Below are 14,761 nucleotides of genomic sequence, written 5' to 3'. Positions count from 1 at the left end.
CCTTATACTTCCTACTTTTCCTACATATTCGAGTCTTCTTCTTTGTCGCTACTCCCGAATAATCTGGTCCTCGTGCATACGTTTTACACACCTTTTTCTCCCCTCGTTCCTTTAATCGTCACCATCAGTCTTCTTCACTCATTCTTTCTAACAATTTTCCTCTCTTTCCCTTCAACAATATCTTCCCTGGCTGCTGCCACCAAATGTTTCTCCTCAATTTTCGAATCTACTATTCCTTTCTATTCTCCCTCACTCTCCTCCTAGTATAATCTTAAAAACTAAGTTTTTGAAATGTCCTTTGGAAAAAGGAAGAATTAAAGTCGTAGTGCATATAACATACAACACGTATATTATATTGCAGTGATATATGTAATATATCTTTAATGGTACTGTTATTACAAATTTTTCGCGGAATGAATGTGTATGTCTGTATATATGTCTGCACTTTGTATACTATGTACTTTGTATGTCTGTACTTTGTATACTGTATCATTATTGCATTTGTTGAATAAATTATCTTGTAACACTTATACACGTTGATATTTTTTTTGCCCTATGCGAATATCCCAGAGTAAGAATGAGTTCTGACTCTCTCTTACACTCCTTCGTCCTAACAGCATCCTTCTCCTTCCTTATGCTGCGAAATCCCTTTTTAGCTGTGCTCCAATTTCCATTCCATCTCTGTCATATAATCCATATCTTGACTTCGCTTTTCTTCATCAATACTACCTTCTACGACAAAATGATTTCAAATGTAATTTGAAAAACGCATCGTCGAAACTTCAGTGGGTCAATTTTTATTTAAGAATTCGCATTAGTTCGAATTTTCGCCGATAAGAGGGCAGCACCTCCTGGGCATGATATGTGGCGCCATCTCTGAGAGAAAGAGTGAACTTTCTCCGATAAATAATTCCGAATTCAATTTAAAAATCCCATCGTCGAAATTTCAAAGAGTAAATCTTATTAAAGAATTCACATTAGTTCGAATTTTCGCCGATAAGAGGGCAGCACCTCCTGGGCATGATATGTGGCGCCATCTTTGAGAAAATGAGTGAACTTTCTCCAACAAAATAATTCCGAAAGTAATTGGAAAATCAGCTGTATCACGCTGGTACAGATAAATGCGATAGAGCACTTTCAAAAAATCCCTTTACTTTTTGCAACTTGCAGATCGAATGAAAGTAATGGCAGAGAAAATCCAGCATAGGGCCGTCGAAGCATAAGGCACGAGGAGGAGGAAAAGGATGTTGAATTGATAAGAGAGGTAATTCCAAGAGACCAGTATAGGAGACCGGCTCGAGGAAGAATGAACGCCGCGCTCCGAGTCCGGGCACTGCCTCGAGCGCTCCCCCCACCATCCGCCTGTTCCCACTCTCCGCGTCCTCCGCGACGAATTTGCGCGCATACAATTTTGGGCAACTTCCAATACTTCTGAATATGCTTTGCCAGAATTTCCGATTTCTAAGTGTTAATATTTTACTTTATTGAATTAATTCATTATTTTAATGTTCAAAACACCTAATTTATTAATATTTCAATTTGATTGTAATTTATTTTCGATATTGTACAATTTCAATTCAATTTTTATCTACTCTGTAGATTTTGCGAGATTTTGATCTAGCTTCAATTTTATGTCTTGAATAAATTTTGAAAGTAAGCCAAGATCCAATAATATTTTGAAAAATTGAGGTGTTACACGGGTGTGAACTTGGAACTGTACTTTCTTAAAAATGTCTTAAGAATGTTTCAACAATAGGCTTTTTCAATAGTTCTTGAGAAGGTCTATATTTCCCGGTCTCGTTTTAAGGATTGCTTTGAGAATCAGCGACGAGTAGCGGAGAACCTCTGCCCGCCAAGCTACGCGTTCGTGTTCACGTTTAGCTCGGCTACGACGAGATTCGCATTGTCGGCAGAGGCGATGATCACAAAATCTTACTTCCAAAGTCGCCGCTACGATTTAGCGTCATAATTTTGATATCGCTTGAAACCGTAGCGATGTGGATCCCCCTAGTTATCTCTGTACAATTCGAAAACGAAATGCCAACTCTATCAGTCATTTTAAGAGGAGAAAGAGGATTTTTTGCATCACATTCTTGATGTACCTACCTGTCTGTCTATTATTGGACTTATCCCAATAGTTAAATCTGTCATAAATAATAGGAATGCGGTTTCCGTAATATTTTCTGACAGCATTAATGATGAAGAGGTCGCTTCCCACGAAGAAACGTAGTCGTGGCGTGTGTACACGTCACTCCTTGTAGAAAATGCTGATGCTTAGGGAGAATCGCTAGAGTCTGAAATAAGTGCGAACAGGACTGAAAGTTTTGGTCATACGCGGACTGAAAAAAGTGCAAACAACCATGGAGACTTTATATCACCAAACCAATAAGCTTGTGCAGGAGACTCAGCACTTGTTCTCTCAGTTGGAAAAAAAGTCGCCTAACCTCGATCTGCAGGCTGTGGAAAATGATATCCAGACGAAAATTGGTTTTATCAACAGGTAGGTTACCAACACCATACGGATAACTAAGGATTGCGTCACGCCTTTCACAGCAAGTATTACTTTACAGTAACTGCGAGAGACTTGACGTGCTCTGTCTCAAAGGACCTGTATCCCAGAGGCAGAATGCCAAAATGCGAGTGGACCAATTGAAATATGACAGCCGTCATCTGACAGCTGCACTAAACTCTTGGCGAAACCAACAGTTACGCAGGCAAAGAGAGGAAGCCGAGAGGGAGGCTCTGCTCCATACACAATTTACACAAAATGACCATGTAGACATACTCATCGATCACAATGTTCAACATAATTCTAGTCTAAGGAATGCTGTGCATGGAGTGGATGATCTCATACAACATGGATCAGGAATATTGGATAGTTTACGATCCCAAAGAATGACTTTAAAGGGTGCTCACAAACATCTAATAGACATAGGCAACACTTTAGGACTTTCCAACACCACAATGAGACTCATAGAGCAAAGAGCACGTCAGGATGGATTTATTCTAGTTGCTGGAATCCTGTTTACCTGCTTAGTTATAATATTAGTAATAGTTTACCTTACGTGAACATTCCTAAAGAATTCATCAATAGTGTAAATATACCAGCAACATTAAAATATGCCTGTTCTGGAAGAGGAGACAAAACATTGATGCAATAAGTAGTCAGAAACATAAGCAAACTTAAAACACACATTAGAAACGAGAAGAGAACATATTTTTCTTAACATGTTTGCCATTTCTATGAAAATCCGTCTTGCACCTACTTAACTCATACAGAGTTACCCACAGACACATCCACCCATACAACCTGCTCGGTATTCGGTCTCTGCTCAATTTATACGAGCTTCCTTTGTTGTGATTCTGATGGGCTTGGGAAAAAGATCCCTTCTCCGCGTTAGCAATGCCCCATTGGTAGCTGTTGGTGGCCCAATGGTACTACGGCTGAAGGGGGCCCAGTCCAAGGTTCTCCTACCCGCACTCCTCCCTACCACAGCGTCCAGCAAGGAAGCGGGCAGGCAACGCGATTTTTTTAAACAGCATCACTCTGCCGGTTGCCCTCGTACAGTTTAGTCGCGACGTGCCACTATATTTCTCATCCTGTGCCGTGTCCCCGCGATCCTTGTCACATCGATAAGAGAAGAGAAGCTCGACGAATCTAACCATATAGATTCACAACTGTCTGCCGGCCCTGGATGGGTTTGAATTCAGTCCACGTTTTCATATCCTAGTCGTGACTAGATCCACACTCATCCAAGGATATCGGACCACCAACAAGCACCAGGGTATCCTTCTACATGATACAGAGTATGAAGATTTACGCATCCAGAAGACTATGATTTTCTTGTAAGGCATCTTTGTTTTTTTTTTAAGTATTTCAATCCGTTTATTATTTCCTAGGGCCTCTATCCGACTGTAATATGTTTTGATAAAAGGAAAACGAGCGACCTTGCATCCGTGGCCATGATTTTGTAATATTAAAAAGAATAATAAAAATATAAAAACTAATAAGAGCCGTTAGCTTATGATAGGTTCTCGAGTAAATGAAGGAACCGTCGTTCCCAAGCCAATGGCTTTAGGATTCCTTGAAGTTTCTTTGTGTATGAACACCTGCCGTGTTTCCCCTCCACGTCTCAAGCCCTTTCTCTTTTCCCCTGGGAGCCGATCCTCATCGTCGAACCCTCTCCCCGTACTACCACTGTCCTTCCTGGATAACGGTAAAAATCCCCCTGTCCTTACAGAATACGTTCCACGGCTGTGTTCTCAGGCTGGGCGCTCAACCAAAGCCACCCTCACCTGCTCGCATCTGCTTTTGCAATAACTTTTACGTTTTTTTTTTCCCCATCAAGCCTTACTCGATACCACAACTCCTTTTATGCTCATGAGAACCCTCCTGGAATTCACGTAGAGCACTCGTTCTTCATAGGCACGGGACATTCCTTTGAACTTCGCTATTTCTTTGTTTTCAGTATCGCGGTAGTAGTCTTTTTATTACTTGATCAAGAATTTTATACGGCTAGAAGTTTAGATGCACAGTGCGAAAATATTCACAAAAGTCGAATATTATTTTTTGATAAAAAAAAAGGCAATTGAATCGACATAGGGTAATAAGTGGCAGTCCGGCAGATATACGCCAGGACATTTCTTTTATCTTAATTTCCTTTTTGGTTTCTCTTTCACTTCGTACTCTCTATCAAGTACTCTGCGCCTCCAGATTCAATCGAGACAGCTGTATGAGATCCTCGTCTGATATGTTGTTGATCTCTTCTAGAACTTGCCTCACTTGTCCTTGTAATTGACCAGCTATTTTGCGTATCGTTGTGTGATTCTGTTTGATCTCCCTAATGGAAGAGAGCATTCCTGTCCAGGGCGCTGCGCTAGTATGGGCGAGATACAGTTCTCGCCATAATTGTATACTAACTGAAGCTACGCTTGGCCATATAACGCCAGGATTTGGTTCGTACAGTGGATTTAGCCATTTTTCTAGTACGTCTGGTTGATTGATGTACGACCAAAGACTACCGGTGCGTTCGGAGAGCCTCAAACGAATCCTCTCGGCTTCGCTATCCCCTAGAGGTACAAGATAAATTTTCTAGAATCTCAAAACCATCTTCAACAAGTACAACAAGTACGTACCTAGAAATGTCCCGTAGTTGGAGCAGTAAGCATGCTTGAATAATGCTATGAGTAAGTCCGTAGTATATTCGAAGCTCATCTGGAACTGCTGGTGCAGCTGATGGAGACAGTCGAGGAATAGCAGGAAGGTGGGAGAATGTGAAGAACTCTGAGAGTGGGAATGATACGGTCCATGACGAGTGCGGGTAAAAAATGGATGACCAGCTTGGAGCCATTCACGTTCCACTAGAGCCTGTAGACCACGTACCGTTCTGCAGTCGGGATTTAAAATCGCTTGAGTCAAACTGGTTACCACCAGGGTGGACTCGCGTCCTGCGCCACCTATATCAGAGCAACTTTTAATCTTGCGCATTTATTTGAGATACTAGATGTACTCGAGTGAAAGTAACACCAACCGTGGACTAGAACAGCCGCAACTTCCTGGTGAAGACATTGCGCAGCTACGCAGGCCGCATTTAGGGCGCTCTGGACTCCGGATAGCCATCCACTATTTTCTAATCTAGATAGCCACTGAGAGGTTGAGCAATTGGTGTCGTTGCAAGCTTCTATTAATTTATAAAGACTGTCTGCCAGGTCAGAAGGTCGTGGTACAGCTTTGTGCACTTTACGCCATTGTGGGTATGCCGCGTCTATTTCTGTACCTCCTCCTCTGGCTTTGGCGCTTTGAGCTTGGCCGGCAGATCTTGTGTCCACAATGTATCTGATGAAATATACAATAGCACGTAATGCTTGTTTTTACATGGATTTCATTTTCCAAAGGATATGTACGTACCCTCGTCTCCCAGGACCAAGTACAGCATTTAGCAGTCTCTCATCTTCTTTACATCTTCTGCCTGTTGCGCCAGACATGGGTTGACTACTTCGTAGCAAGACACTCTGTTAAATAAAAATATTTCTCTTTGAGGGTGTTTTGACAAGGCTTTTTAAATTCATACGTTATACAACATACCCCTCCTTCGTGTCTATAACAGAGGACGGGAAATCTCCCACCATCTCTGAAACCAGCAGATGACACTATGACTTTATCTTCTATGTGACGTGGTACTATGACTGCTGATGGATATGAATTACAGACTTTGTAATCACGGTTCAAATAGCTGATCCGCCATTCATCCGCATAAGTTGCAAGCAATCTTGACCATTCGGACACTGGAGCAAATGCTGTCCATCCATCTTCTATCTGACCCATGGAATTATTACTCGGTTGAGGTCTGTAGAAAAAAGGATATTGAAATGTTTGATCTGCAACAGAAGGAAGAATCAGCTCTCATACCCTGTTGAGTATTAATTAGAATGAATGAGAATTAGTATCATCACCTAGGAATGACAGATTTTCTAAGGACAGAACAAGGTTTCCAAGATCCTCTGTAGAAGCAATGTCTAATTGAAGAATTCTAAAATCCTTGCACTTCAATATTATACTGCCACCAGGACCTTGATTGTTCGACTTCTTTTCCAGGACATCAATGTTTCTATGGAACAGCTACAAAGATTCAGCAATATAGAGATCCTATATAATAAACCTATTAATTCTTATCAATATTGACAAACTACCCAAAGTTCCTTCCCAGTATCTTGACGAGAGGACAGTATAAGCTGATGTCCAGTGACACAGAGGGTTCCTTCCATACTAGCAATCTTATTGTTCTCGTCACTCTTATCGGTCAGGAGAACATTGTCCAACTTTGTTACCAAAATTAATTCAGCAAATTCCATAGCTACTCCAGAATGATACACTAAAAAATATACAAAACAATCAGTCACATTGAAGTATTTGATAAGCGTTTGACAGTTGGATCTAACCTAATGTTATTACCTTATAAAACTACAGTTGTGATGTCTTCTAATTGAAACTTGAAAAACCCTTAGACATATACGAATAAAATAGCCATTAAAGATCCAGTGAATCCATTATTGATTGTGAAGTTCATTGCGATTTCTAAGGTTAAATGGCAGCTGTTGCCATCCAAGTACCTATTCCCTGACGATTAGAGGAGTTAGTCGATAACGCAACAAGGACTATAGCATCACCACGTGACCAAGAGTACCTTAAAAACTAACCCCATTAAAGTAGCAAGAAAACAAGAATAACAACTCGTACATTCTAATAATAAAGGAGGACCTGGTTCGTCAAGGAGTCCAAACAAACTATCACTGAATAAGGCCAGTATCGACATTCACATTAAAACCGCCCATAACACAATCGTTATCGAATTTTGCAGGCTTTATAGATTATCAACGTATAAGCCCAATTGTGCTTCCAGGATTTAATGATTCATGCAAAACAATGAATACTGAAAAATCTTCACAAATTAAAGGAGAATTCTTCTAGAAGCCGTTCATTGAGATAAAATCTAGAGAATCTAACAGAATTATTGCTGCTGTCATAAAATCTATTAAGAGAAATCCTGCTGTCAGAAGGTAACGTAAATTTCTTCGATAGAGTGATTACAAGTGTTATCAAGAGAGTTCTTATCATCGTTCATACGAGTCAAGAGAGAGCAAGAGTATTCTCTTGACAGCTGTCAAATTTCTATACACTTCAAACGAAAGTAGACCAGTCTCTTTGGGGTGAACAGGTACCGCGTGCGAGCACTAGGTCTAGGTAACCACGTGATCCTGACACTTGATGAGACTGATAAGAGATGGCGATGCAGTCGCGGGCAAGGTTGGCATAGGAAAAGGAAGGAAAGCCCTGCTCCAAAAGCAGCATAAGCCGTGCGAGTAGGAGATACACTGGCGGACTTTCGATGCCGTTTACCAAGGCGCATAGTGAGTTGTACGTACGGGAAGCCATTCTCGCATCCTCGAGACCTCGACCATACGCGCGATAATGGAAAATCGTACGTGAAAGCCTGCGCAAGGTGAGAACTTGCTGTTTATAGTTTTTGTATACTGATACTAGTACTCATTCACTGTATCTACAAACCATAGCCATCTCTTATTAACGTCCAAATAGTCTGGCTAATAATTCTACCCTTATGTGTCCATTGGATGATCGCGCACACGTCATAAAGCCAGCATTCACCCCTGTTTCTTTTACCAAATCACCTTTTTAGTTCCCACGTACCAAATAGCTCTTTACTTATACTTGTGATCCATATATATCCTTTTCCTTTCTGTGCGCATACATCTTTCACTGAAATTTTACTTAGAACTGTTATAGTTTGTTACAATTTGTATGCTATGTACGTTGTTTCTGTGATTGGAATATCATTCCAGCCATCTGCTTTTATATAAGTAATGTTCAGGCACGTTCCAAGTCTGTAAATATAATTATTCTCCATGTATTTCACTGGTAATATATTGAGGCTTCACTTTTTGCCCTTGATCTTTGCTATATTCTAGAGTAAGATAAATTGTCCTTAGCTCATGGAATGTGTTTGCTTCATTGCTTGTAAAATCTGTTGCTACTAGGTGAGAGAGCATTCTTTTGACTGATATAATTCTTATAACATTTGCTATACTAAAAGGTATACTGGCTACTGAAACAAAAAGCAGCAAACTTATAGAAAGGAAAGAAAATATAGAAACATGAAAAAGTTGCCATAGATGACTTGGTACAGATTAATTTAATGCACGTTTTTTCCTGATAGATAGTGGATGCAAGTATATTGAGCAGGTAGATAACTGTTTATTTAAATTGCTTAGGTATTCGTTGGTGAAAGGTATGAATCAAGATGGCGTCTCTTAGCAATGATAAAGCTATTACTAAAGATGCTGCCGAGAAGAAACCTAAAGAGAAGAGTCTAGCAAAGGATTTGGAAAATGTAAGTAAGGATAGTAAAAATATGCTGGATACATCGACTGAAGATGCAAAGGACAAGAAGCTGGAAATCAGTCCTGGATCGGATAATTTAAATTGTCCCAGTAAGGAAAGTAAAAAGGAGTATAACCCAGAAGATATTAAAACACTGGAAACAGAGTTCAAAAAGCCAGAAAGTGATTTGAAAATAGAGGAAGCCAATGAGTGCACAGCACAGGATTCACAGCCCTTAGATATAAGAATATCGTCATTACTGGCAAGTAAGGACACTAAAAATGGGGAAGAGATTCGGGTGGAGGAGGCAGCTAAAAACGAAAAGGAAGGAAAAAGAAAACGAAGGAACCCGAGGTTCGTATATAAGCAATATTATCTGAGCCACGTTAAAACTACATCACTGATTACAAACAGTGTAACTAGCTGATGTAGATTCAAAGATACAAGAATGACTTACTTCAGTTACCTATCCCTAAATTTTGTTTCTTTACAATCCCACCTTCGTTAATCAGTGCATACAGCGTCCCTATGATCTATTTAATCAAGACACCAGTGATCAGTACCAAGCAATTGCAATTTATAAAAATCAAATACCGTTTATATTCCTCGGCTTTTACTAGAGGTTCTAATAAAAGACGATTATTATCTCTCGCCGAGTGTGTCGTAATTAATAGCTCTTATCAAGGACCGCAGACAAACATGTCGGACAATTACGATTCCAATAAAACTCATTTTCCAGAAAATTCTAGAAAATGCACTTCAGACTCAAGAGAAATACCTATAACTTTCAGTGTACAAAGCGGCGACCTATCATCCTCCGAGGATGGTACCAGGATCAAGAGGAAGAGGTCAAAGAGCGTGAGCGATGGATTCTGCTGGAGATGTCACAAGGAATCCGTGGAGGCACAGTGCAGTGCGTGTCCTCGTTCCTGGCATCGTAAATGCATGGGTGGTGCGCCACCCACATCGGTACAAAATTGGATATGCGGGGAGTGCGCTACCATCCTCAGGGCGGAGAACGCGGAGACACGTTCCCCAGCCATGTCGCAACTGTCCGTGGATCAATTGTGCATGTTGCTCAAACACGTGGTCGAAAGGATGCGACACTATCCCGGGGTACGTAGACAGTATTATTTGCACGTCGCGCACCCAGTGCGAGTTCCTATGACATCCGAGTAAGATAACGACCGAACCGGGAGTAGGAGACAATGAAATGTCTCTTTGGATGAATAATATTATTCTTTGGTGGAAGAGGATTGTCATGGATTTTTCTTATCGCACGATTATACACAGGCTTTTGGTAATTCATACACAGCAACTGATATCGAATGAGTAGCAATACAAAAATAATCGCACTCAATAAGATTCACTGTACAATAATAATGACACCAAGTAAAACGTGCAACACTTTAGCTGATACTTTGGGGCTACCAAAAAGTACGCGTACTGGAAGTATAAAATATTAATCATTAAGAGGTGAAAAACTACTTCCTTACCTAATTCGTCTATGCTCCATGACGCAGTCCGAACCATTTTGGAAAGCGGTGGATCTGTCCGAGGTACCGAACTACCTGGACTACGTGGTGAAGCCAATGGATTTGTCTCTCCTGGAGTCGAACGTTCGTGCAAAACTCTACGGAAGTACGGACGCCTTCATGGCGGATGCCAAGTGGATTCAGCACAACTGCATTGTATTCAATACGTGTAAGTTAAAGGGCAGCCAAAGTCTCTGAAAGCCCAAGGTTTAACCAGGATGCATTATTTATAGGTGGCGGAGTCTACGCGGACACGTCCAAACTAACGAACGCTGCCCGACAAATAATAAAGGCAGCGCGACAAGAGGTTTCAGAGATAGAGGCCTGCCCGGACTGTTATGCTCACGGTAGGAATCTACCACGTCCCCAACCGTCCTGGTTCATCGAGCCTTGTCGACGACCTCATCCTCTGGTATGGGCCAAGCTCAAGGGATTCCCATACTGGCCAGCTAAGGCAATGCCCCGGGTGAACGGCCAGGGCTACGTGGACGTACGCTTCTTCGGGGCTCACGATCGCGCTTGGATATCGCCCAGGGATCTATACCTGTACTCCGAGGACCCTCCGTCGCCGTTACCGCGAAAGCGAAAGTTGGACATGGACGAGTGCGTTCGCGAGATTACGCGCCATTGTAGAAAGTTGGAATTGGTCTTTGGGCAATTTCGTTTCGCGCCGCCCAAGATACAGTACAATCCCCAGGACCCGATGCAGATCAAATTGATGCTACCCAATTACGATCCTCTTCATCCTAATATCACTCCAGAGATACAGACAGTGCCACCTAAGAGGAAGTCCTTGCAGAAGAAACGGGCTCCACTCTTTAGGAAAAAGGCACTGATCAGTGAATCCCCTACAAATACTACGGCGGATTCAGCTAACGACTCGGTGGCGCAACGACTGGACTCGAATAGCGATTGCGAAAAGTATATAGAGATAATTAGGATAGGGAAGACATCGACACTGGGTAAAAAAACCGAGAGAACGACGTCGTCCTCTAAGGAAGACATCGTAGTCGCGCCAACGGGTAAGAAGCAAAAGGTGCGCAACAGAAGGAGTTCCGCGCTTGATACACGGACTTCCGGTCAGACCGCATCCAAAGCGTCCTCCGAGAAGGATGCGCTGATTAGATTAAAACCAAGCAACGAACTAATAAACAACGTGATAACCGACAAAGAGAGTTCGAAGGATGTTCCTGAGAAGAGAAAAGCTAACGCTACCAGACAGGCATCCGCGGACAAAAGACTGTCGCAGAAGGGTGGTAGAACGTCCGAGGGTGAGTCTAATATAAAGAATCCAAATTTTAAGACTTACTCTCTGCCTGGTTCACCAGTTAACGCACCGGCAGGACTCAAGCCAATTAAGAATCTGGTGAGAGTTTATAAGCCAAAGACGCGGATGGTCAATCAGGTCAATGCTGAAATGGCTAAGGAATCAGCGACTGACGCAAAGGAGACAAAGGAGACAGGAGGAACTGTCGACAGGATAGAGTCTAACGAAATCCCGGCGGAAGTTGACGCGTCTACCAATAACAGTTCCGTTTCTCCTGTGAGTTCTACGGTGCCTATCGCGACGCCTACTACGGTACCGGATACTACTACGAATTCAGTCCCAAGCTCAAAGGACGTTAAACATAATAATAGTCAGGCTACCCACGTCACACCCATATCTTCAAATTCCACAGGGGAACAACCCCTGGCATTCTTTTTCCTGGTGAACAACAGCAAGCCCGAGCTGAGGAAGAGGCCTGCCTCCTTAGAAAACAATTTTCCCAGTACAGAGACTCTGGCAATAGTGAAACAAGAGCCCAGAGATCATCACGCGTCGCCCCAATCTGCTCAAAAGAGAGAAAGCAAAGCCCGGAAGTCATTCCCAAACAAACCTCCGGTCTATCCTCAAATAGCACCGCGTTCCCCCCCGAAGGCGCCATCAAGTCCACCGGACGCAATGGTATACATTCCGGGTCATAGAGATGAGAATGAATTGGCTTACCAGCTACCGCCACCGGAAGCAGGACCTCTCAGTGCGCAGCTTCATCGTGGAGCACAAGAGCTCGCAAGAAGAATGGCCCAGCTGATGGAGGAGGCCCTGAGGGAGTCGGCGCAGACTGGTTTAAATCCTCAGGACGATCCTGGTGACAATGGACAAGCCACAATACATTTTTTGAAATTACAAATTGAACGCATGAGATGGCAACACCAACAACAGCTCACAGAGCTCAAGCACAATACAGGTGAGTTCACTCCATCCACAAAAGTCATCGAACTCATTTCCGTAGCTTTGTCTTACCTAACACCTCTGTCCTCGTCCTCGCAGATCTGACCCTCAGAGAGATGAGAGCCAGCTTAGAGGCAGAGAGACATCGTGCAGTGGAGGAGGCACGTCGTCAGGCCGAGGAGGAGAAGTTACGTTCCGTAGAAGAGACAAAACGGAAGCAATGGTGCGCCCTTTGCGGAAACGAGGCACTGTTCTACTGCTGCTGGAACACAGCGTACTGCGACTACCCTTGCCAACAGGCCCACTGGCCGTCCCACATGAGAACCTGCGCCCAGAAACCTCCCCAAAATACAATCCTAGGAACAACCGCGACGAACTCCAACAACAATCAGCAGCAGGTGATGCCTCGGCTCCTGATAAGCACGCAACAAGCGCCGCCTAACGTATGGGGGGCCTAGAGCCAATTGGTGTAAGTCCCCGAGTGGTCGCAAAGCAATGAAAAAGAAAAACAGACACGAACTAAATTACCTCGTAAGGCCCACTTTTTCAATCGTCTCTTCGTCCTTAGCAACTATATTCATTTCATTTCTATGTCGAAACGCACGTGTCCGTCGCTCGTGCTTTTTAATTATTTACAATGACTATTATACAATATCTGTCCAAGGCGATTACGTATCTAGTATTGAAGCACCTTATAACGTTTTTTTTTTGTTTTTTTTTTTTACGTAAAATAAAGCATGAGTAAAATGTGTACCTTAAACATTCAAGTTTATAAGAAAAGAAAAGAAAAACCTATTATACAAAGAGATCAACAAGAGACCATTTCTTCCTTGTTCTCAAATAATAGATCCTCTGTTTCATGAAGGATCATCTCAATTTCATATGAAATGTATACAATGAATATTAATGATACTTTCGAATGACTTACACTATTTATGCTCTGGACCCTTCGACGGTTTCAAGAATAAACAGAAAAGAATATGTTTTGGCGAACTTTCGGATTCAAAAGAGAATAAAAAAGAGAATCCCTGCAACCCTGACAATCACCGCGAAGGGTACCAGGGAATATCTCACGAGTGGGACTCACAAACCCCTTGTGCGCTTCCCATCTCGAAATTCAATCTCTACAAAGACCCTCTACCCTGAGAGTATTGTAACGCATCACTGTATTTTTCAGAATGGTAATAGTGCCAAGACGTGCAGCCCTGCTGGCAGGGTTTACACCCTACAGAATGGTGAGGTAAAAGTGATGCCGACTTCCTCACCCTGTACGTCGCACGCGTTACCCATCAAGGCACTAAAGGTTCATCAGCACTGAATTGTTTCACTAATTGAAAAAAAAAAAAAAAGACAAACTATCCGACGCCTTTACCAGAAAAGTTGCTCCAGAGGAGACAAAAAACAAAAAGAAAACAGCTAAACACTATGAACTATTTTGACAATGCGTTTTAGTATGTCGCTCACATTGTAAATTCGCAATACAACAAATCTGACAAGTATAGAATTCTCACTCTTAAAAAGCAATGTTTGTCAAACGTAAAACAGACTAAAATTAATATTTAATGTAGAATTAATGCGTGATGTGAAAATTTTTCTTTTGTTTTTTACACGCACACACGCATATATATATGAATTCTATTCATGCATTGATCTATGAGAGTATGGTACTTACCGATTCTCCAGGTATACAGGATTGTATCGCACCTGTACCTGACTCTAAGCAGACTGTACCTTCATAGCATTTTTCTCCTTTTTGTTTTTCTCTTCCCCTTCAATTACTTCTAACGATGCGAAGGTTCATAGGTCAATGGACGGGATATTGTGCGCAAAGGAAAAAAAGGAGTATATATATATAATAAGAATAATAATAATACAATGAGAGAATAACGAGTTTTGAAGAAAAAATTGATTAGTTAATTGAATACCGAACAACCTTTCTGGCATCGACGTTGTAATCCTGTGTAGATATGTACCCGTTATAATTATAAATAATTGAGTACGCGTTATCACCTTTTTCGTATCAAAGGTATACTATTGAGCCTAAGCTCAGACTCAAGCATTCATTATTGCTCGCAGTACTATTAATAAGTAAATAAATAAAAAAAAAAAGAAAAAGCG

At 41.9% G+C, this 14,761-nt stretch overlaps 3 protein-coding genes across 6 annotated transcripts; 2 read left to right on the top strand and 1 right to left on the bottom strand.

Annotated features, from left to right (window-relative positions):
* Positions 1-1,609: 1,609 nt before the first annotated feature.
* LOC107271902 (Golgi SNAP receptor complex member 2) lies at positions 1,610-4,008 on the top strand. The gene is made up of 2 exons (XM_015748469.2): positions 1,610-2,500; positions 2,571-4,008. The coding sequence occupies exons 1-2, from the start codon at positions 2,361-2,363 to the stop codon at positions 3,067-3,069; spliced, it is 639 nt and encodes a 212-aa protein (XP_015603955.1). The 5' UTR covers positions 1,610-2,360; the 3' UTR covers positions 3,070-4,008.
* A 308-nt stretch (positions 4,009-4,316) lies between these two features.
* Positions 4,317-7,318, bottom strand: LOC107271886 (myotubularin-related protein 9). Of its 2 annotated transcripts, none has more exons than XM_015748432.2 (9): positions 7,198-7,318; positions 6,953-7,110; positions 6,691-6,872; positions 6,454-6,619; positions 6,086-6,378; positions 5,909-6,012; positions 5,532-5,836; positions 5,137-5,457; positions 4,317-5,070 (listed from the first exon to the last, which is right to left on the bottom strand). In XM_015748432.2, exons 3-9 carry the CDS (start codon positions 6,850-6,852, stop codon positions 4,694-4,696), a joined length of 1,728 nt encoding a protein of 575 aa, XP_015603918.1. In that variant the 5' UTR covers positions 6,853-6,872; positions 6,953-7,110; positions 7,198-7,318; the 3' UTR covers positions 4,317-4,693. The 2 variants fall into 2 exon arrangements, with proteins under 2 accessions (XP_015603918.1, XP_024944933.1); XM_025089165.1 differs by having other exon boundaries at positions 6,953-7,117; positions 7,198-7,308.
* Positions 7,319-7,422: 104 nt separating this feature from the next.
* LOC107271882 (protein kinase C-binding protein 1) lies at positions 7,423-14,752 on the top strand. Of its 3 annotated transcripts, none has more exons than XM_025089154.1 (8): positions 7,423-7,557; positions 7,716-8,000; positions 8,788-9,250; positions 9,688-10,012; positions 10,420-10,600; positions 10,665-12,659; positions 12,743-13,041; positions 13,821-14,752. In XM_025089154.1, exons 3-8 carry the CDS (start codon positions 8,817-8,819, stop codon positions 13,959-13,961), a joined length of 3,375 nt encoding a protein of 1,124 aa, XP_024944922.1. In that variant the 5' UTR covers positions 7,423-7,557; positions 7,716-8,000; positions 8,788-8,816; the 3' UTR covers positions 13,962-14,752. The 3 variants fall into 3 exon arrangements, with proteins under 3 accessions (XP_024944922.1, XP_015603903.1, XP_015603904.1); XM_015748417.2 differs by having other exon boundaries at positions 7,430-7,557; positions 7,693-8,000; XM_015748418.2 differs by lacking the exon at positions 7,423-7,557 and having other exon boundaries at positions 12,743-13,112; positions 13,821-13,950.
* The last annotated feature ends 9 nt before the right edge of the window (positions 14,753-14,761 follow it).

The sequence above is a fragment of the Cephus cinctus genome, unplaced genomic scaffold, assembly GCF_000341935.2.
Source record: "Cephus cinctus unplaced genomic scaffold, Ccin1 Ccin1_scaffold1062, whole genome shotgun sequence".
NCBI classification, from domain to species: Eukaryota; Metazoa; Arthropoda; class Insecta; order Hymenoptera; family Cephidae; genus Cephus; species Cephus cinctus.
The sequence above is the reverse complement of the archived record's forward strand: the minus strand, read 5'-3'. Positions and strand labels throughout refer to the sequence as shown.